Raw genomic sequence first — 22,416 nt, 5'->3', positions numbered from 1 at the left:
TTCATAGACAGCTGTGTCCAATCATTAGAAAAGGTATTTAAGGTAGTCAATTGCAAGTTGTGCTTCCCTTTGACTCTCCCTTGAAGAGTGACAGCATGGGATCCTCAAAGCTACTCTCAAAAGATCTAAAAACAAAGATTGTTCAATCTCATGGTTTAGGGGAAGGCTACAAAAAGCTCTCTCAGAGGTTTAAACTGTCAGTTTCAACTGTAAGGAATGGAATCAGGAAATGGAAGGCCACAGGCACAGTTGCTGTTAAATCCTGCAGGTCTGGCAGGCCAAGAAAAATACAGGAGCGACATATGTGCAGGATTGTGAGAATGGTTACAGACAACCCACAGATCACCTCTAAAAACCTGCAAGAACATCTCGCTGCAGATGGTGTATCTGTACATCGTTCTACAATTCAGAGCAATTTGCAAAAAGAACATCTGAATGGCAGAGTGATGAGAAAGAAGCCCTTTCTACACTCACGCCACAAACCGAGTCACTTGAATGCAAATGCTCATTTAGACAAACCAGATTCATTTTGGAACAAAGTGCTTTGGACTGATGAGACAAAAATTAAGTTATTTGCTCAAAACAAAAAGCGCTTTGCATGGCGGAAGAAGAACATCGCATTCCAAGGAAAACACCTGCTACCTACTGTCAAATTTGGTTGAGGTTCCATCATGCTGTGGGGCTGTGTGGCTAGTTCAAGGACTGGGTCGAGGGTCGGATGAATTCAACCCAATATCAACAAATTCTCCAGGATAATGTTCAAACATCAGTCACAAAGTTGAAGTTACGCAGGGGTTGGATATTCCAACAAGACAATGAATGACCCAAAACACAGTTGGAAATCTACAAAGGCATTCATGCAGAGGGAGAAGTACAATGTTCTGGAATGGCCGTCACAGTCCACTGACTTGAATATCATTGAAAATCTATGGGATGAGTTGAAGACGGCTGTCCATGCTCAGCAGCCATCAAAGTGAACTGAACTGGAGAGATTTTGTATGAAAGAATGGTCAAAAATACCTCCATCCAGAATCCATACACTCATCAAAGGCTATTGGAGGCGTCTAGAGGCCAAAAGGAGGCTCAATTAAGTATTGATGTCATATCTCTGTCGGGGTGCCCAAATTTATGCATCTGTATAATTTTGTTATGATACATATTGGATATTTTCTGTTAATCCAATAAACTTAATGTCACTGCTGAAATACTACTGTTTCCATAAGGCATGTCGTAAATTAAAAGGAAGTTGTTACTTTGAAAGCTCAGCCAATGATAAACAAAAAGAATTAAGAGGGGTTCCCAAACTTTTTCATATGACTGTAAATGATTAATGAGCTGGACATTCCAGGATTTTCCTCATATGAAGTTCTTCATATACAGTATTTAAAAGTTTAAGCCCTTTTTTGTATGTTCCTTGCACTCCATTTAGCTTCTTTTTCCCTCATCTGTAGTGTTGCTTGCTGTAGTGATGAAGAATGAATGAAACCTCTAAGTGTTTTGTGCCAGTGCGCTCAGTGCAAATTATTTGCTGTGTGTTAAAATTAGGTTGAAATTGAATTGTATTTGAAAATTCTTCATTTGTTTCGCATTTTATCTCCTTTTTTTGTGTGTATATGTTTATCTATTCTGAAGATGTATGTAAAAAAGAAAATCTTCATTATGTTAAAAATGCTGTGAAGAATGAATGTAAAATATTTTTAAGAAGAAGTGCCCTAGGGCGGCACGGTGGCGCAGTGGTAGCGCTGCTGCCTCGCAGTTAGGAGACCCGGGTTCGCTTCCCGGGTCCTCCCTGCGTGGAGTTTGCATGTTCTCCCGTGTCTGTGTGGGTTTCCTCCGGGCGCTCCGGTTTCCTCCCACAATCCAAAGACATGCAGGTTAGGTGGATTGGCGATTCTAAATTGGCCCTATAGGTGGATTGGCGATTCTAAATTGGCCCTAGTGTGTGCTTGGTGTGTGGGTGTGTTTGTGTGTGTCCTGCGGTGGGTTGGCACCCTGCCCAGGATTGGTTCCTGCCTTGTGCCCTGTGTTGGCTGGGATTGGCTCCAGCAGACCCCCGCGACCCTGTATTCGGATTCAGCGGGTTAGAAAATGGATGGATGGAAGAAGTGCCCTTCTTTTGGATGTGTTCTTGTCATGTTACAGCCTGGAGAATACACCAAAAGGAAAAAGCAATACTGAAATTGTGCTGAACAAAAAGATTAGATAGTGTGTTGTTTTTGGGTTCCAGAGCTAAGATAGCCACAAAAAAACATAGTTTCTTAAAGACATTTTTACACTCTTTTTACATTAGTTGGATTTATGTTTTCATTTTTCTGTTTTAATAAATATAGAGTAGTTTTCTTTTTGTCTCTTCTTTTGATCATTGTATGTGTTTGAGGCATTATTGTTATAGTATTTCTGTATTTCTTGAGCTAACAAAAATGGTAAATTTCTCCATGGAACAAATAAAATACTCTGCCTGTTTCATTAATTTTTGAAATTCTTAAGTGCATATTTTAAAGAACAATTCTTTATTTATTTGTTTGCAGCTGTGGCCATTTTAATCCCCCAGAAGGATCATGAAAAGTGTGTTTTATTACCAAAAAAAAGAAAAAGACCTCATCAGTAAGCTAACCTATTGTCCGTCTTCAAAACCCAGACTTAGAAATAGCCTATCTGAAATTTCTGCACACTTTTTAGAGCTAATATCCTAGTGGAGAGAAACTTGCATGGCATAAGGATGTCAGTAACTTTAGAATACTTTAATTTTAGCTAACGGAGAGCTGAACTTTTGTACAGTTTTTACCAATTAAAAAAAACAAACATGACTCACTAGAGCTCAACCTCTCAGCTTTGATTGGTGACAATTTTGGGTTTCATTTCATGGTGTATTTTATGCTGCATGTGTTGCATATCACCAAAATAAACAAATATTATACAAAATACTTCTCTATATACCATCTCATAAATGTGTGAATTCTTGTGCGACAGTGAAGAGGACGTTGTCACTGCTCGCCTCATGTGCCTAACAGGCCATGTGTTACGTCTACCCTATCACCGAATTCCAAAGTCAGCAATTGATTGGAAACCAGAGAATGGTAAACAGTATCAAGGATGCCCATTGAACACCTGGCAGGCAACTTTTCAGGAAGATCTCGCAGCCCTCGACAAAGATTGAAACGACGCTGAAGCTGCGGCTAGGGACTGGACTTGATGGAGAAAACTCATTGCCCAATGTGCCACATGGCACTGAAGGCAGGAAGTTCTGAGTGAAGAGACTTTTTAAGTATTCTGCCACATACAGGGTATATACTGTAGCATATGCCACGAAGATTGCTCCTTTTCCGTTGTTGTTTAATTCATTTATTTATAAGTTGGCAAACCTCATCTCAATTAATGCTTCAACCACTCATTTCTTCACCTTCAGGTCATCTGTTTAGTCTGTAGACCTGACTGTACTCTGAAGATGTGTGGCATGTTGCGGAATTGTACATGAGATAACTACAGATATGAAAGCAGAATCTTGTAAAGTAAATTGACTTAATGACATGCAAAGAATAAGTTAAAGTTGTGTAACCTCCCATTTTTAGTTATTTTTTTTTTTTTTTTAAATGCTGTTTCTCAGAATTTGTATAGAGGTCTTAGTGGTGTTAGATTTATAATGTTTTAATACATGATTACTGGTATATGTTATATTTATAATAAGTTATATCATAATTAAAAAATTCTAGGAAAATGCAAAATATGTTTTTAGCTAGGAAGCTGGCCTAAAAATTATAATAGAAATCTATTATATCATACTATATTGTAAATTTCACTTTAGCGATAACACATGAAATCACTCCAACAGAAGACTCTGCAATGCAATACAACCGATTGTACTGTACAATAGCATAGAATCAAAGCCATTGACTTAGAGAATATTTGTTATTTACACATAACGATGGATGTATTCATTAGTGCTGCAGTATGTTATGATGTTCATGTCACCAATAATAAGGGGTGGGGAAAGCAGTAGGAAAAAAACTTGCATTATGTGCATGAGCTGTTTGCAACCCCTCCTGTGAGTCTTGGCTCTTTACCCATACCAGGTGTGTACAATTCATTATTTTTTTCTTTTTCTTTTAAACAAAGGGTTATTTCAAGTTGAATTCAGTTCAATCAGTTTGGTAATAAACTGCCCAACTGGCACAATTCATAATTCTGAATAAACAGAAATTCTTATTTATGTGTGATCAAACTGTTAAACTGTTATTTTATTTCCTTTCCAAATCATGTTCATCAACTGCTTTTCGTGACCAGTGACAGCTAAAAAGTAAATTGTGGCAAATTTTAAAAGCAGTTAATTCTGTACTGAAAAATAATACATTCTATGAGTTTTCTGCCTATTTTATTGTAGTGGTTTTCAACCTTTTTACCTCCAGTGAACACTTTTCCAGCAACATATAAGTTTCAGACCATCAGCTTACTGTATATTTAATATCTCAATACCATAAACTCTTATTTGTTTTTATTCAATAATACAAGTTTTTAATTAGTTGCCAGATGACCGGAGATTGTAAGGTAATAGTAATGAAAAATATACATTCAATATAATATACATACACTGTACATATAATTTATCAGTTATGTACATACTGATTATATACATATTGGTTAAATACTATATATTCATACAAGTCAATGGTTAGAGTCACAAAGTATTGAATGGGAGACTTTCGCTCACTAGTTTATTTAAATATTAGGCTTCATAGAAGTCAGACGTCTCAAAATTGGCTCTACTTGAAAACAGTTTCTGTGTTTTATTTTTATATCACTAAGGGCAGAAAATGCAGTTGTGAGTGAAGAAGAAGATGAACTTGAAGTTCAAATAATTCAAAGTTTTTTAACCTGCTTACTCATTTTAAACAGGTGAATTATAACATAGCAGCATCAAAGAAACCCTCCTACTATAACATTCCACTTTAAGAGAACAGCTCAGACATACGCAATGGAGCCGTCACTGGCAGTAAGGGTGCTTAAACATGTTAATCTGAGGACCCAAAAAAGAAATTCAGGACCATACTGGGACCCAAGAAGAGCATCATTACTGTGGTAACAGCTGAGCCGTACATAGACAAATAACAATGGCCATAATATAAGAAACAATGAACGTTTTTCTTCCATTCAAGCTTATTTCTCACATGACTGTTACTTAAAGAGAAAAGTGGAAAGCAAACATATTGTTAATAAAACGAGAATTATTTAAAATGAGAAATAGATTCCAGGGTATACACTACCTGTATAAAATGCTTAATTTTAAGATTTAGTATATGAAATGTAAATTCTTTGAAACAGTTGCAGCTCAAGTATATGTTGATTTTTGAAAGGACAGTGCGAATGACCACTTAATTTAGTCACTTGACTCATTGCACAGGATAAGGAATAAAGTCTTAAAACTAATTAGTCCATTCTGTTTGTTTACTTTGTTTTAAGTAACATTTAAAAATAAAAACATTTTTCAAAGAAGCTCTACTATGAACAATACATTTTTTTAACTGAGTTTGCATGTAGTTCAACATCCTGTTTTCAATTTTAGCAATCAGTAACCTGCGTAAAATGTTGAATTGCACAGCTAAATTAGCACTAAAAAAATATGTATCCATTATTTTTATGTTATACCGTTCACAGGGTAAATCTTGATAAATAACTTGGCAAGCAGTATACTTTAAATTGTTTAATTCTACCAACTGACGTGCTGAATCGTTGAGCGCTCCGCTGTAGTGCCTGTCTCCCCCTTTTGATATTTTCTGGTGTTCATACAGTTCTTAATGGTTCAACAAACCCATCCTTTGCATTACTAGTAAACTGAGATTTATAGAACCACTTTGAAATAGTGTGAAGAGAAGCATGATAAAGTTAATGTAAAATTTCTTTGCACCTCTGTTAGAGATTTATGTTGTAACAGTGAACACATGATAATGCTCCGACTATAGTTTTCCATGGCTGCTAAACTGTCACCAGAACTGGACTTCCGTACAGGCTAAGGTGGTGGGCAGGATGTACAAAAAACGATTTATTCTTTTTTTTTCAAATATATAATCCTGCCACTAGACTGGCCGATTGAGGCCTTTTTAATTCCTTTACTGTTATTCCCGAGTTAACTCAACCACCGATAGTTGCAAGCACACTGTCATCACCCAGTTTATGCGTCTACAGAAAACTGCAGGCAGTGACCAAGGGTGTCTTTGGGACTGCATTTGCCACAGCAGGTCATTTCATTTTGGTAGTTTTTGAACCCCACATTAGGAATGCCATTAGCTTACAGCCCAGGTGAACAGAATAACAGGTTTCAGTAGAGCTAATGCAGTTACCAAGGTTTCTCTAATAACTAATTAGCATTTAAACATGAATAATTAAGGGTACGATAAGGGAGTTTACCACTAGGACTCTGAAGGAATTTCAGCTGAAAATGAGACTTTGCAGCCATATGTGAATAGTAAATTGAAAAATCAAGTCAAAATGTTTCCAGGGCATGATCCAACCTGCGAACATTGCAATCAAGTCCCAGCCTCACTGGGTCACATGTTCTGGGCCTGCACCAAATTAACATTATTTTGGACAAAAATTTTTAATTACCTTTCAGATAGCCTTGGACTCACAATCCCTCCTAACCCATTAACAGCCGTGTTTGGTGTTCTTCCAGAGGGGCTTAAAATGGAGAAAGACAAACTAATTGTGATTGCATTCACTACACTTTTGGCACGCAGACTTATTCTGATAAACTGGAAGAATCCAAACTCTCCTCTTTTAACCGATGTGTTATATTATTTGAAGTTGAAAAAAATCAAATACTCAGAGGATCCGTACAGACGTTTTTCAAAACCTGGCAGGATCTAATCAGTAATATTTTAAAATAAGTTTATAAAGCACAGAGAATTTATTAATTTAGGTATGTTTACAAGCCTTAAATTTAACGCCGTTTGGCTTGCTCTCTCTCTCAGGGGTGGGGATCGATCTGTTCTTAACTCAATTTTTCTTTTTGTAAAAACTTGATTGCTTTGTATGGATTGTAATTAAATTAATAAAAATATAAAAAAAGGAAAAATCAGTCATTATAGGCAGCAATAATCATTATAAACAATAGTAATATTTTTTCTATATTTTAAAATCAGTTTAATGGTACCTTGATAATGAAAGATTTCAATTTCTGGTTAACCCCAAACATTTGAACAGTAGTGTATATGATCACTAAAACTGAAGGGAGGATGGGAGCAAAATTAAATCACTTAATACCAAATCGATAACGCGGCTGTTGACCAGCTGATAATGCACTACGGACCACAGTTTGGGACCCACTGCTTTACTTTAGGGTGTACCTTTCATTTAAATGGCTGTATTTGGAAATGAAGAAGTTAGATGCAATGAATATTGAATATGCTTTAAATCTCTAATTTATAGAAGGGCTTTTGCATGTTGAGAATACAAAATATTTCAGTAACTTTAGAAATAATTGAATGGCTTAAAGAAAGCAACATATAAAATTATAGTCCTTTTTAATCTTGAAAATCTTACTTTTGTCTCATGACAGATGAAGAAGGAGATCTTCTGGAGGAGATGATCTGTAACCTTGTACATCTTATTACAGAAGTACCCTTATTGTGAGTGTCCCACCTTTATTGAAAATAGTGGTGTTTTGTTTCTCTTTGTCTGTGTATTGTTTTAATATTTTAAATCCTTGTATAGTAAGTATTTGTTCAAGGTTATCATGTCTAGTGCCAATTAAGTTTTGACAGTCTATTAACATTTTGGCAAATAAATGCATGGTGATTTGTCATTATTCTAATCAGAACATCTATGCAGGGTCAAATAAAGAACTGATTCCTTTTAGACTGTATTCTTTCTCAGTATTCAGCTAAGACATTCAGAGTATTTGCATCACAAATGTATTATCTTTGTTGAATGGTTGGTGAGATGAATATCACAAACGGAAGAATTTCCTTTATGTGTGTTCAAGCCAGGAAATGTGATAGAGATGGATGCATAGTGAGTTGTTACGCAACGTAGGTTAAACTTCGTACAAGACATAGGCTGTTAAATATTATTGTGCCAAGCAAGGACTATATCATGAAGCATTTCATTAGGAGTGTTTCCAGAATGTTTCTTTCAAATCTTTTCATGTAAAAGTCGTAAAGCATAAAGGAATATGTGATAGTACAATTGATTTACTTTATTACAATTTGAATGTGACTTCTTGTGTCAAGTTTATTTCTCTTTCTAAATAAGATAATCTGAGCATTTTCTGTTGCTTTGGAGTTAATTAATCAACTTTGATTTATCTCAAAACAAAACATTTTCTGAGTGCATTTCTTGTGTACTGGCATAGGAAAGCTGAAATATTCCCTCGCAATTTTTTTTTAAATTCTGCAAGTTTGACTCAGAGTCTGCATCTGTTTTATTCAGCAAACCAAAAAGACATATTTTGTGCCATACCTTCAGGTAAACCCCTTTTAACCTTGTGGAACAAACAGGAATCAAGTAAAGTTTTAAAAAAAAAAACACCATGGTTTGAATGTGCCAACTTCCCATTTTTATGCGAGTTTTATCTGTCTCTTTTATTGGTCTCCGAATGAGGCACCACATCTTGTGAACGGCCAGTTTATATCGTGTGGGACGGTTTCTGGAACTATCCCAAAGTGAAGTCAGACATCATTAGGGCTTTGCCCCATGGAGTTACAAATGGAAAAGAAGAGGTAGTCTCGAGGTCGGAGTGCTTGCAGAAGGTGTGCCCCAAGTGCGCATGTGTGACTCTCTGTATACACACTCATAAATATAGGAGTGTGCATGAAAGTAGGTGTTCAATTGTGAGTTTTTGAAATACCAAGTTTACTCTTGTATTATTATTTATTTTTTAATAATTGTATTATTTGTATTATTTTCTCTTCTTCTTATTATTATTAAAGTGTGCTTGAGTGTAGCATTATAACCTGCGGGTCTTTTTCATTATGAACAACTGTAAACCTACTTTTGTGCACCCCTGTATACACACACACACACACTGTTGAGGCCTTAAGTTTACATATGCCTTGGCTAAAAACCTTCATGCTCAAAATTCCCCCACTTTACATGCATCTTGTTACCAAACAGTTCATGTGTTATATCAATTAGTGTATCTATTTAATTTCCATAAGAGTTTTTCTCCAGACTAATGAATAAGAGGCAAGATTCTTTTCAGTTTCTAATCCGTATGTCAGATTTTCATTGAGCCAAAAGTTTACATATACCAAGTTTACTGTCTTTTTCAACAGTGTGGGTAATGCCAAGAATTGACGTGGTTACTTCCAGCAACTTCCAAGTTGCTAATTTTTTATAATTAATGGTTAGCTGAGATACCTGTGGCTGTGTGCAAGGGACTACCTGTAGAGGCAGTGCCTTCTTTTGGTTAAGACAAAAAGGAAATCAAAAGAACTGAATCAAGACCTTAGGAGGATAATTATAGATCTTTACAAGTCACATTACTCCATGGTAACAATCTCCAAATGTTGCAGGGTACCAATTGCAACTATACAATCAGTTGTATGAAAATATAAAAAAACAAGGGACCATCATTGAGGAAGGAAGCACAGATTGACTCCCAGGGATGAATAAACTTTATTTAGAAAGGTTCAACAGAATTTGGAAAGGTTCAACAAAAAACCCAAGATAGCAGGAACTGACTAAGGAGTTGGAAGTATCAGGAACAAACGTGTTATCATCCCCTATTAAGAGCACTTCATCTCCATGGCCTGAAAGGGTGTCAGTTCCAAAATAGACATAGAAAGCCTAAATACAGTTTACATTTGCTCACCAGACAAAGACATAGCCATTTGGTGGAGCGTTCTCTGGTGAGACAAAACATAATTTGAACTGTTTCACTATAATGATCATCAATATGTATTGAGGCTGAAGGGTGAGGCTCTTGATCCAAAGAACATCATCCCAACTGTGAAGCATGCGGGAGGCAGCATCATGTTGTGGGGTTGTTTTGCTGGGAAAGGGACTGGTGCATTACATAAAATAGATTACATCATGACGAAGGAACATTATCTGGAAATTGTCAGCCAAGAAGCTAAAGCTTGGTTGCAAGTGGGACAATGAACCCAAGAAGTGCTAAAGAAGTGGCTTGAAAACAACAGTGTGACAGTATTGGAGTGGCCATCACAAAGCACTGACCTGTATTCCATGGAAAATCAGTGGACTGTACTGAAGAAATGTATCTGAGCAACATTTCATTCTGCTGTAATTGACTCATTTCAAATTGTAATTTGTGTAAAGCTTCAGTTTTGTGTTCTGTCAGGTAATCAATTACGTCAATTAATACTATTTATGTATTAGCAAAAAAGCTACTTATTACTTTGAAACTGTAGGAATTTTACAAGTTCAGGATTTCACTTTGATTATTGCTTCTGTGTATTAAGAGTTCATGCCCGCCTTATAAAAAATTAGATGTCTCTTTCAAAAATACAGCATTTAGGTGAGTGTTACAAATTGATAGTGTTCCTTAATTGCACATTTGAGACTATGTTCATCTTTCAGATGAAACTTAAATTGAATTGCACAGAAAATCTAAATATTTGCCAGTGAAAAAACAGCATATTGAAAAGAACATCATTGTCTTTGTCATATACTGAGAAATGCTTCACCTCTCAGCCGTAAATAGACACAGATTGTTTCGGTGAAATCTTTGCTTGACATGTAGACTGCTGACTGTGTGGTTTTGAATAAACGTCACTAATTATGGTTTACCACTTGGGTATAGTTATTTGTAAAGCACATTATGCTTTTATGAAAGAAAGGCAGCATTGAAGTATTCCATACAATATTTAAATTTTCATTTGCTTTAAATATTGATCACAGTGAATACTGTCTATTCCATCAACCTCCCCTAATGGCACCATTGTGAGTGTATCACTGTTCATGTGTGTTCTGCATTCCAAACTTGGTTCCAGACACACATCCCTGTCTTCTGAGATATGCTGAGGCTTTCTGTAATCCCAAAAAAGAGCAAGTGGGTAAGAAAAGAATTGCTTGTGGTTATGAATATTAGATGTTCACTTGTCTTACATCTGTATCAGTGAGTTTATCAAAAGTGTGAATATTTCTGTATCATACTCTCCGAGTAGTTTTGAGGCATAGGCGAAATCCGAGTTAACTAAGTCAGAATAATTATTTCAGAGACTGTGATATGTTAGCATTGCCAGATAAATGGGGCCAAAAGCCAATATCTAGCACCTTATTAGGGAGCAGATTATGCTCAAAGATTGCTTAGCAGAATGGACATTCTTTTTAGCATGTCATCTTCTTGTTAAAGTGGATATCTTTTAGAGCCTCTTTATGTCACCAAGCAGTTGCTAACACTAATCCTGTGGTGAAATAGTTGTAATGATGTGGGTGAAGTGATGATGACATGGCAAAATGATAAGGTTGATATTTTAGGAAATGTTAAAAGTGTAAGTTCCCTTTGAAAGAAGAGAGTAGCACTAGGGTAAAGTGTTTGTTTGTTTTGAGTATCATAGGAACCAGGACTGATCAGAGAGATGGCAGCCTTCTTATGGGTTTTGTTCATGAGCCAAGTTTTGGGGGTGGGGTGGCACTGGTGGTTTGAGGAGATTGTATTGCAAGCAAGGGTATTATTATTAGAAAACATTCCGTAGGGGTATTAATTGTATTTATTGGCTTACTTCATATTTTATATATTCATGATAAAGATAATCCATTCTGGGTGAATAGATCACATGATTTTAGTAGGGACCTTTTTTGATATTTTAGCTTTTTCTATATTTTGGTTTATTGCCCATAAAACGTAATGGTTAACTTTGCTGAAATAGTGATATATTTTAAGTGACTCGTCTGCACATTGCCACTGCTTTTCTGTTTTCTATCAGTATTTGGCATTTCTCTGTTCTCAAAGCCAGAAGATGCCCGAGGAGTGTAGAAAAAGTATATTAGTACAAATTTTAAAGAATAAGAGACGTGTGCTGAGCTGTAGCAACTTCAGGGGTATAAAGGTGATCAGCCACACCATGAAGATATGGGAAAAGAGTGATGGATGTTATGCTGAGAGGAGAGGTGGCGACCTGTGAACAGCAATATGGTTTCATGCCAGGAAAGAGTACTAGAGATGCAATGATTGTTTTAAGAGTGCAGTTGGAGAGGTACAGAGAAGGTCAGAAGAAATTACATTGCGTGTTTGTAGAGTTAGAGAAAGCGCATGACAGGGCGCCAAGACAGGAGTTATGGTCCTGTATGAGGAAGTTGGGAGTAGCAGAAAAGTATGTGAGGGTGGTGCAGGGATATGTATGAGGACAGTGTGACTGCTGTGATTTGCATGATAGGAATGCCAGCCTGTTTCAAGGTGAGAGTGCAGTTACATCAAGGATTGGCTCTGAGCCATTTCCTGTTTGCAGTTGTGATGGACAGCTTGACAGATGAGGTCAGACAGGGGTCTCCATAGACTTTGACGTTTTGTGGATGACATTGTGATCTGCAGAGAGGGTAAACAGCATTTTGAAACTAGCAAGGAGAGGTGGGCAATGAATGTCAGTAGAAGTAAGACAGGGTACATATGTGTGAATGAGAGGGAATGTGGTGGAAGGGTGTGATTAATAGGAGCAGAGGGGGTGAATGGTAGACAAATTTAAATACTTGGGCTCATCAGTCCAAAGCAACGGAGAGTGTGGCAGAGAGGTGAAGAAGAGCATGCAGGCCGAGTGAACTGGGTGGAGAAGAGTGCCAGGAGTGATTTGTGATTGAAGAGTACATGCAAGAGTGAAAGAGAAGGTCTACATAAAGGTATTGATGCTGTATGGTTTGAGGATAGGGGCACTGACAAAAAGACAGGATGCAGAACTGGAAGTGGCAGAGTTGAAGATGCTATGATTTTCGCTTGAAATGACAGTTTGGTGAACAACTGAGAGAGGCTAGATTGAGATGGTTTGAGCATGTGCAGAGCAAAGATGAGGGGTACATCGGGGACACAAACGATGGAACCGCCGGGAAAGAGGAAGGCCAAAGAGGTTTCTGGATATGATGAAGGAGGACATGAAGGTCGTCGGTGTGGCAGAAAATGATGTAAAAGACAGGGTTGGATGCAGACGGGTTATCTGATGGATGACCCCTAATGGGAGCAGCCGGAAGAACAAGATATATTTTTTTGGAAATTCAAATTTATATATTAGCATGTGAAGGCACTGTAAGGCTTTCAGGGTTACACATAATAAATGATGGAGATACACTGTTTGCCCTTGTGCTTTTCAGTTTAGCTAACCTTAATTGAGGAAGAGCAGCATTCTGAGATGTGGGATTATAATTGTGATGCTTCTGTTTGTAAGAATTGAGTAATTCCCAGTCTTTAAGTGTACTTTTTATTATGCAAGCAGCTATGCAGGAGAATAACAGCTTTTATAATTGTGCCTGATACTCTGCTCTGCTTCCATCAAGGTTATACCTGTTAAGGATTTATTGCCCAATCACAGAGCAGCCAGTGCTTCTTGATCATTCAAGGGGAATGTAATTGTTTTGAGGTCTAGACATATGGAAGCTCTAGCAATGTTCTTAAATCTTAGTAATGCGCTTTTAATCAACCCTTGACCCTTTCTGATGAATAGGTTCTCTATTTTCATGGTAAGACTGCTTTTTTGGCATGATTCATGGCATTGGCTCTTTGCACAGGTATTAATTCAATCCAACCTTATTCTACTCAACGATACCATTTTAAAGGAATTATTCCACCTACAGTATATGTAACTGCATGGTACTTTACCCCATGTAATTTGTAGTGAGGGCCAGGATCAAATTTAAATGGCATGTTTTCATGTAAAATGAAGGTAACAAATTCTGTTTTATTTTGGTCAAAATTCTACTGTCATTTAAATATAAAATGAAAAATTAGCAGCATACTTTTTTGAGAAGAATTAGGAGATAAGTTTCTGCTAGAATAAAAATTTCTATTCTGACTAATGCTGGATAACAGCAAACCATAGCAAAACATCCATAAAGAAGTGATATGTGACTTGTTTCGCATAATCCACATGTTTAGTCATCTGTTCACAACGTCCTAACCAGATGTATTATTTTACTGAAATATTTTTAAAAACATCACTTCCAAACAACAATCTTATGAACGAACATGAAATATGCTCAGTTGCAAACAAGCATTTGAATTCAAGATTTGTGTATTTTCACAATTCATTGGTCATGAGTCCAGCCTTATTCATTGGCTAGCGCTGCACTTCATGTGAAATTATCATTGTTACGTGCACTGAGAGGACGAGTACAACTAAAGATTCAAAGTTAATGAGAGTAAACATAAGGAAGAGAATATGATTAATTATTATTGATGATGATTTACATTTATAGAGCGCTTTCCTAGATACTCAAAGTGCTTTACATAGACTGTGGGGAGCCACTTCCACCACCAGTGTGCAGCATCCACCTGAATGATGCAATGGTAACCATTATTGTCCCAGTATATGCACCACATATTAGCTATTAGGTGTTGAATGGGTCAGAGTGAGGGAGGCACTTGAAGACAGGGAATGATTAGAGGACCATAATGGACAAGGCCGTGATGGGCAGCTTAGCCAGGACATTAGGAAACACCCTACTCTCCTCCAAAAATGCCCAGGGATCTTTTATGACTACACCTGAAGGATGACATCATTTTTTTTTCAGCACAGTGTCCCTGTCACAGCACTAGGTTATTGGGAACCACACACAGATCACAAGGTAGCATCCCCTGTATGCCTCACCAACGCATCAAAAATAGGTGTGCTTGGGACATTGTGAGCATACAACTGTATGACTTGACATGTGGATTGTGTGATAGGAGTAACGTGAGCTTTTTTCATGGATGTTTTTGATGTTGTTTGCTGTTGTCCATCTTTGGTCACCATAGACACCTATCAAAAATTTTGTTACTACCGTTCTACATGTTAACGTGAGATTAAAGGGTAAATTCATTATGTTTTTGGTCAATTTTTTCTTCATAAACATGACATACTGTATATGTATATGCCACGTCAAATAATGTTCTAAAGTCAAGCATTGTTTATAAATCTTAAAACAAAAATACAGAGCCTTTCCTGATGTTTTATAATAGAAGCTGGGGGGCACAGAGATTGTCCCGGAACTTACAAAAAAAAAAAAAGCATAAAAACTTGCCACATATGTCAAATTTGAAGCGGCAAATATTTCAATATAGGAAAATGTCCCTTCCATGTTTCTAATGTGTGTTGGTGACAACAAAAAGGGATCTAGAAATAATCATTTTATTGCATATTCCTGGGACTATTTTTCTTGGAATAATGATACATCTTCTGTTTGCCTGTGTGATACCAGTGGCCTTCATGGCAAGAGTTCTCATATAAAGAAAGTTCAGAAGTAAATCAACACAATACAAAGCACATGGCAGGAACTGTTTAGTGTGATTTTTACCTTTTGCGAAGAAATTGCAACCCTGGAGGTAAGAGGTTGTTCCAGAGGAAGAAAAACACTGAGATAGGGCACACAAATGGTTGTCTTTTAGCATGGCTAAGCCATTGTAATATTGTTTTTTTTTTTTTCCTTCAAAAATAACACATATACGCTATTTTACAATGTGTACGTAATCTCAAGATGTGAATCAATGGTGAAAAATTGATATATTTTGTGTGTTTTTTTGGCTTTTGTTTTCTGGTTGGGCTAAGTGCCATGTGGCTGCCATAATAAAATACCAGGGGAGGCTTTGCATTTTTTTTTAATTTATAGAAAAAGCTTTAGTTTAGAATACAATATTGCATGGTAAATGCATATACAGGGTAGGATTCAAAAGTAATGAGCCTCATTTTGTTCTGACACGAACGTACCTCGCTTCGCGCCCCAATTCCCAGCGGCGGCGACGGTGGGTGTTGGCTTCCAAACGCAACGGAGCTCCTCTCGGAGCGGTAGGATTGGCCTTGACGGGAACCCCTGTGCGGTAGTGCGTTACACGGCGGAATGGAAAGTTCGTTAGAGCAATGGTACGCATCCACTACGAGTTTGTCCCGCAAGGACAGACCGTGAATGCTGCTTACTACTAGGAAGTCCTGAAAAGGCTGAAAAGAAGCATCGCGCGCAAGCGAAGGGACATCAAGAACAGCTGGAAGCTTCACCACGATAACGCGCCCAGCCACACAGCCTTCATCGTGAGCGCCTACCTGGCCCGGGCGAACGTTCCGGTGGTCCCCCAGCCTCCCTACAGTCCGGATGTGTCGCCTTCTGACTTCTTCTTGTTTCCGCACTTAAAATCAGTGCTGAAAGGAAAACGCTTCGACTCGATCGAGGACATCCAAGCAAATGTCAAGGCAGCCCTTGCAACCATCCCGGAACAGGCCTACGTGGACGCCTTCAAGTCATGGAAAAGCTGCCTACAAAAGTGTATTGATGCAGGAGGTGCCTATTTTGAAGACTATTAATTAGTTGTACTGATTTGCTCAATAAATTTGTCTTTTTGAACAAAGGCGCATTACTTTTGAATCCTACCCTGTATATGATTGTAAAGAAATAAATTGACTTGAAAAATGCCAAAGTTATCTTTTAGAATTTTTCTTGTTATCGCTACAAATTACATGGAATATGAAACATAGTATAAATAAAACAATAGTGGAAGTTTTTCTTTAACTTGTTTGTCAGTTTTGGATATAGCTGAAAAATATACTTTTTCATTCTCTGACCTGGCATTCTGAAAATCGTTCAATTTCATTGGTGACTTTTGTTTGCTGTTGTAAATAAAATACCGTTGCACATTTATTTTGAAATGTTTTAAGAGTTAAATATGTGACATTGTTGTGCCATGTAAGTGAAGTTTAAGAAGGTGACTAGTATTCAGTTACAGACAACTTATGTTAAGAAAGCAAAGATGCGAATTCTGAGCAGCTGGTATTTGAAGATTATATCTATCTGCATACAGTCAAGCAGACAAGTCTTAGCTGTGCTGGTTACAAACAATGTGAAAGAGCAGCTTTTAAAATATATATGTGTAAGTTCTTTATAATAAAATATGTATTGTATTGGCTGTAAGATGAAAGTGTTACTCCATGTTTTAGGTATCCTGTTGCAAAGTTTTCTTAAAATGTTTACTAATAATCAGCTATATTTAGTCCCAAAGGAATGGAAGGTCGAGGTTGAAGCCTGACATTGAAGCTGCTAAGTGCTTGAGTTTACTGTACTTATTTGAGGGACAAAACAACATGTAGTATATGTTTCATTTCAATGTTAGTAGATGGATATGGTGTTGGAATGGTAGGCTTAAGGCACTGAGATAGGAATGGCTTCAACATTTTTGGCTTAGAACATATGAGAGCCTTTCAGCTGTGTCCTTCTAGCTCAAGGGTCTACAAAGTTGGTCCTAGAGGGCCATAATGGCTGCAAGTTTTTGTTCCAACCCAGATTCTTAATGAGAAGTAAATTATTACTGTTGAAGCACTTACTGCTCGAGCAGGCCTGGCTTTTGTATTATAAGATTTATTGATTTTAATACCAATCTTGTATGTTTCTTTGTTTTTATTGCTTTTTTTTCTCTAAAAATATATATTTTTTTCTGACCAAAGTTCAGAGAATGCACTGTTTCATGAAGCCAGCACAACAATGTATATTGTATGTGAATTAAGTGTATCATCTTATGCCTAGTAAGATTATATGGGGGTTGTTGGAAATAAGCAGCACAAATGTACCTTGTCCCAGGCAGCATCATGAAAAATCCTCATGTTCGTTGCATTCACCACCTGAAGCACTCCTTATCTGTTACTGGCTTCACATTCCATTTGTATTATTTAACATGCCAGGACTCCTGTCAGGTATACAGTTGCATGCTGGAATTTTAGGACTTTATCACACCATGCCCCCCTAGCATTTCCAAATGCCCTTCTTACCATCTTTGTCTGGAGCTGGGGCTGTGCTCAAACAACATTTTTATGCTTCATTTTAATTCTTTTGCTTGTTAAAATTCCCCATCTTTAGTTCATTTTGTTTTTAGTCTTCAGCAGGTACATTCCCTGTTTTTAATTGCTCCTTATTAGAAATAAGACGCAAATTACAAAGGGAGCAGCAGTTGTCCATCTAACTTGTTCCCAGCTACACCTGTGTATGTTTATTGTCATTTGTCTGGTTTATTACAAAATTGTGAAGGAAACCGAAGAGAAAAAAACAGAGTGAGAAGCTTCAGGCTTCTGGCTACCAACCATTTGGATGATATCTCTGGAAATAAAAACAAAATATATATATGATACAGAAATGACCTCACATGGCAGAATGAAAACACTTATCAATTTAAAAAAGGTCTGCTGTTGGTGAGGACTGTTTTTCTAATGAAACAATCTGTTTGAACAAAAATCTGCAGTCACTACGCCACTCCAGGACCAACTTTGCTAACCCCTCCTTGTTCTAACTCCTAGTCCAACACTGTATGTTTTCTCAGTCAATAGTAATGTGACATTTTCCTTCCTAAAAATGTGAAGTACATTGCATTTTATGACTATTTTGAAATCTATACTAATAAAAGGCAAAGCCCTTACTGACTGACTCACTCATCACTAATTCTCCAACTTCCTGTGTAGGTAGAAGGCTGAAATTTGACAGGCTCATTCCTTACAGCTTACTTACAAAAGTTAGGCAGGCTTCATTTCGAAATTCTACGCGTAACGGTCATAACTGAAACATACTTACCTACATATATATGGCCATAGCCTGCTGCTCGGTCGCCGTGTGAGGCGGAGTTGCGTCCCTCATTGTCACGCCTCCCACATAATTGAGTGCCTGCCCATATAAGGCCATCCGTCAGCAGCAATCCAATAGACACGCTGCCGCTAAATATTCGCGGGTGAAGGACTGTGCTTATGCAAACGAAGATGAGATGGTCAGAGATAGACTAGTGTTTGGCACAAACTCAAGATCGCACGAGATAGCACAAGCACAGCTGAGAACCTTCGATGCATGTACTCCGAGCGGCTCACGTGAACTGACTGTGAACGCAGTACGCAGACAACAAGCAAGAGCTCCAAAGAGCACTGAACAAAAAACACATTACACAATTGAGAAGGCAGCAAAAGAATATGAAGCAAGTGACGCATACAAGCATATTCATAAGTGTAGCTACTGCGGAAACAAAGCACGGTGTAAACCTTAAGTTTAAATTAAGCTTATAGTAACGCTGCCGCTGGCGTTTGTCATGTCTACGACGAATACGATATTCGCGAGATACAAGTTTAATGAGAAGACGCAGGGTATAAACGAGACTTTTGATCACTTTGTAACGGAGTTAAAATTGGTGAAGGGTGAAGGACTGTGCTTATGCAAACGAAGATGAGATGGTCAGGGATAGACTAGCGTTTGGCACAAACTCAGTGAAAATGCAAGAGAAACTTTTAAGTGCCGGTTCTGAGCTAACATTAAATAAAGCCGTGGACATCGCAAGATCGCATGAGATAGTACAAGCACAGCTGAGAACCTTCGATGCATGTACTCCGAGCAGCTCACGTGAACTTACTTTGCAGGACTGGGAAAGGTAAACCTGTGCATGCAGGTAAAGAGGAAGACGAGCTGCTTATTGATGTAGTAGGAGAGGAGCAACCCTCTGACGCTGAACAAACCTTTGTAGACATATCAATAGAAAATCAAGGTGTAAAGCTTAAGTTTTTAAATTACGTTCATAGTTACGCTGCCGCTAGATATTCGCAAGCAAATCCACAACTTAATACTGGGAATGCCTGTTAAACATCTTAGATTCACGAGTACCGATTTGGGTAGTGATCACTTCGATGAATGAAACCTGTTATCTTTACAACGGTTGACAACGAAGATGAGATGGTCAGGGATAGACTAGACAAACACGGAATGTAACTTGAACACAACACATCCTCCAAATACGAACCTGATTGAAATAAATAATGATAATCAAATCCTTGATGACAGCAACACTCATAACAGTGACAAAACAATTACATTGACAATCATGTTACGTTATTTTTAAAATGTTTCCTTTTCTTTTCCATAACTTCTTTAACACACTACTTCTCCGCTGCAAAGCGTGGGTATTTTGCTAGTTGAAGTGAATAAAACAGACTTTTATCCTTTATCAAGGACAGTCAGTTGCTGAAATCTTAAAGCTGCAGTGCATTGCATCAAAATCCACATTTTATTTTAGCTATCGATGAACAGCAAAAAAAAAACAAAACAAAGGTTTTAGAAGCCAAGAATGTCAGATTTTGAAATGCTAATGCTCTTTTCATGCACCTTATATCTGGCTGCAAAGTACATGAAAATAATTTTTGGACAGAACAGTGATGAACATGCCATAATAATGTCAGTTCAAAATGTTGTTAAGTTATATACACCAAATGCCAAGCAACATAAAATTATCACGCTCAGTTCTAGAGCACAGCTCAAAAAACTTCTCCTCTTTGAAAAATGAATTACTGCCATCACCTATTGTGAATAGCTTTGAACTGATTTTTATATTGTCTTGGACTATCACTCTCCCATCTTCGCTACCACTGAAGCTGTGTTGCATCATCTATAAAATATTGCCAGAGTCTGACCTCAACTCTTCATTTCTCACTCCTGGAAGCAGATGAACTTAACCATGACTTTTGTGAACTTTTGAAGCTTTCAAATATTCTTGCTACTAAAAATGACTTTTTTTGTCAGTGGAATCCTAGCATTAATAATTACCGTGATTTTTAACCCCATAGTACAAACCTGTCATGTTGACATCTTTTACAATTACGGTATTTGACTAGCTTATAGTCACCTTCCTGTCTAAAGCCCATGTCACTTTATGCGATTTCTAGTTATTGGGTCATATCAGACTTGCCGGCTGCAGTTGCTAATCCCATTGCTGGGCCATGTCAATTTACACAACTGACACAACTGTGTGATGAACTTCCAGGAACATTGTGTTTACCCCTTTTTTGTGACAGCCAGTAGTGTGCATCCTGACGGAACTGGTGCTGTACAAAGGGTTAACAGGTATGGCGAGTTTAGCTGCATTTTCTACTCCTTTCCGTTCTGTTGTCGTACAGTAAACATGAGACATTGGACAGATGAGCTCCTCCTCTGTTTGTGAGGTCCAAAACACCCATGTTCCTTATTCCTTGATATGTATTATACTTTTGGATGAAAATTCATGCACACAACCCTATGACTAAAGACAAAATCGGACCTGATTGATTTTGTTGCAGTGAGTTGTAGGCTAGCTGGAGTGAGTCGCTGTATATATTATGCGACTGGCTTCACAGGAGTCACTGTAAATATATAAATAAAAGCTACAGCTGAAAATCGCTGTAAAAGTCATCAGATGTGCCATGGCCTAAATGTGTACTTGCTTGCTTACCAGTTGGCCTGCAAGGCCATTCGAGCAGTAGATGGCGGGGTTCTCTTTATTGACTATGCTTCTGCCTTTACCATTTTATTCCTTTTAAGCTTTTTGACAAACCAATAGACATGGATATCAGTCAATCCTTGTGTTCCTGGCTTTTGAATTTTTTTCAGACAGGAAGCAGACACTGAAGATAAAAGACAAATTGCTAAACCCCTTTATCCCATGTGAGTGTACCCCACATTGTTGTGTATAATTAAGGTTTTTTTTACAGTATTTGTTTCACACAAATATTGCATTTCACATGAAGAACAGTAAAGTCTTCCAGATGACACCACTATGTCCCAAACATTATATTGTCCTGAAATGGGGGCACCCATGTGTAAAAGGTGTTGTCATTTCTATATGGTCTGACCAAAATGTATGCAAATCCCCTTAAATGAAAGGCTGCAGTGTGCACATTAATACACTGCCTGGCCAAAAAAAAAGTCACAACCTGGATTTAACTAAGCAAATTAGGTACGAGCCTCCTATTGGATAATTACTGCATGGGCGATTATCTTTTAGCTGGCAACACGTTATTTAACCCCAATTGGTGCAATGAGTTGCTTCTCATTTCTTAAAACAACCATATCGAAAGACGCATCTCGTGGTCGTGGAAAAGATGTTAGTCTGTTTGAGAAGGGTCAAATCATTGGCATGCATCAAGCAGAGAAAACATCTAAGGAGACTGCAGAAACTACTAAAATTGGGTTAAGAACTGTCCAACGCATTATTAAAAACTGGAAGGATAGTGGGGACCCATCATCTTTGAGGATGAAATATGGCCGGAAAAAAATCCTGAATGATCGTGATCGGCGATCACTTAAACGTTTGGTGAAATCAGATTGAAGAAAAACAACAGTAGAACTCAGGTCTGTGTTTAATAGTGAAAGTAAGAGCATTTCCACATGCACAATGCGAAGGGAACTCAAGGGATTGGGACTGAACAGCTGTGTAGCCGTAAGAAAACCACTAATCAGTGAGGCAAACCAGAAAAAAAGGCTTCAATTTGCTAGGGAGCATAAAGATTGGACTCTGGAGCAATG

General features: G+C 37.6%; 1 protein-coding gene across 4 annotated transcripts in view; it reads left to right on the top strand.

Moving 5' to 3' along the window:
- dym (dymeclin) overlaps positions 1-22,416 on the top strand; it is a 462,962-nt gene that overhangs the window by 91,671 nt on the left and 348,875 nt on the right. For all 4 annotated transcript variants that reach the window (XM_039759679.1, XM_039759677.1, XM_039759678.1 and 1 more), the window contains one exon: positions 7,550-7,619. In XM_039759679.1, the coding sequence (XP_039615613.1) occupies positions 7,550-7,619 (70 nt within the window). The remainder of the gene's footprint in view (positions 1-7,549; positions 7,620-22,416) is intronic.

This window comes from Polypterus senegalus, chromosome 7 (genome assembly GCF_016835505.1).
Source record: "Polypterus senegalus isolate Bchr_013 chromosome 7, ASM1683550v1, whole genome shotgun sequence".
In the NCBI taxonomy this organism is placed as follows: Eukaryota; Metazoa; Chordata; class Cladistia; order Polypteriformes; family Polypteridae; genus Polypterus; species Polypterus senegalus.
This window is presented reverse-complemented; position numbering and strand designations above follow the sequence as displayed.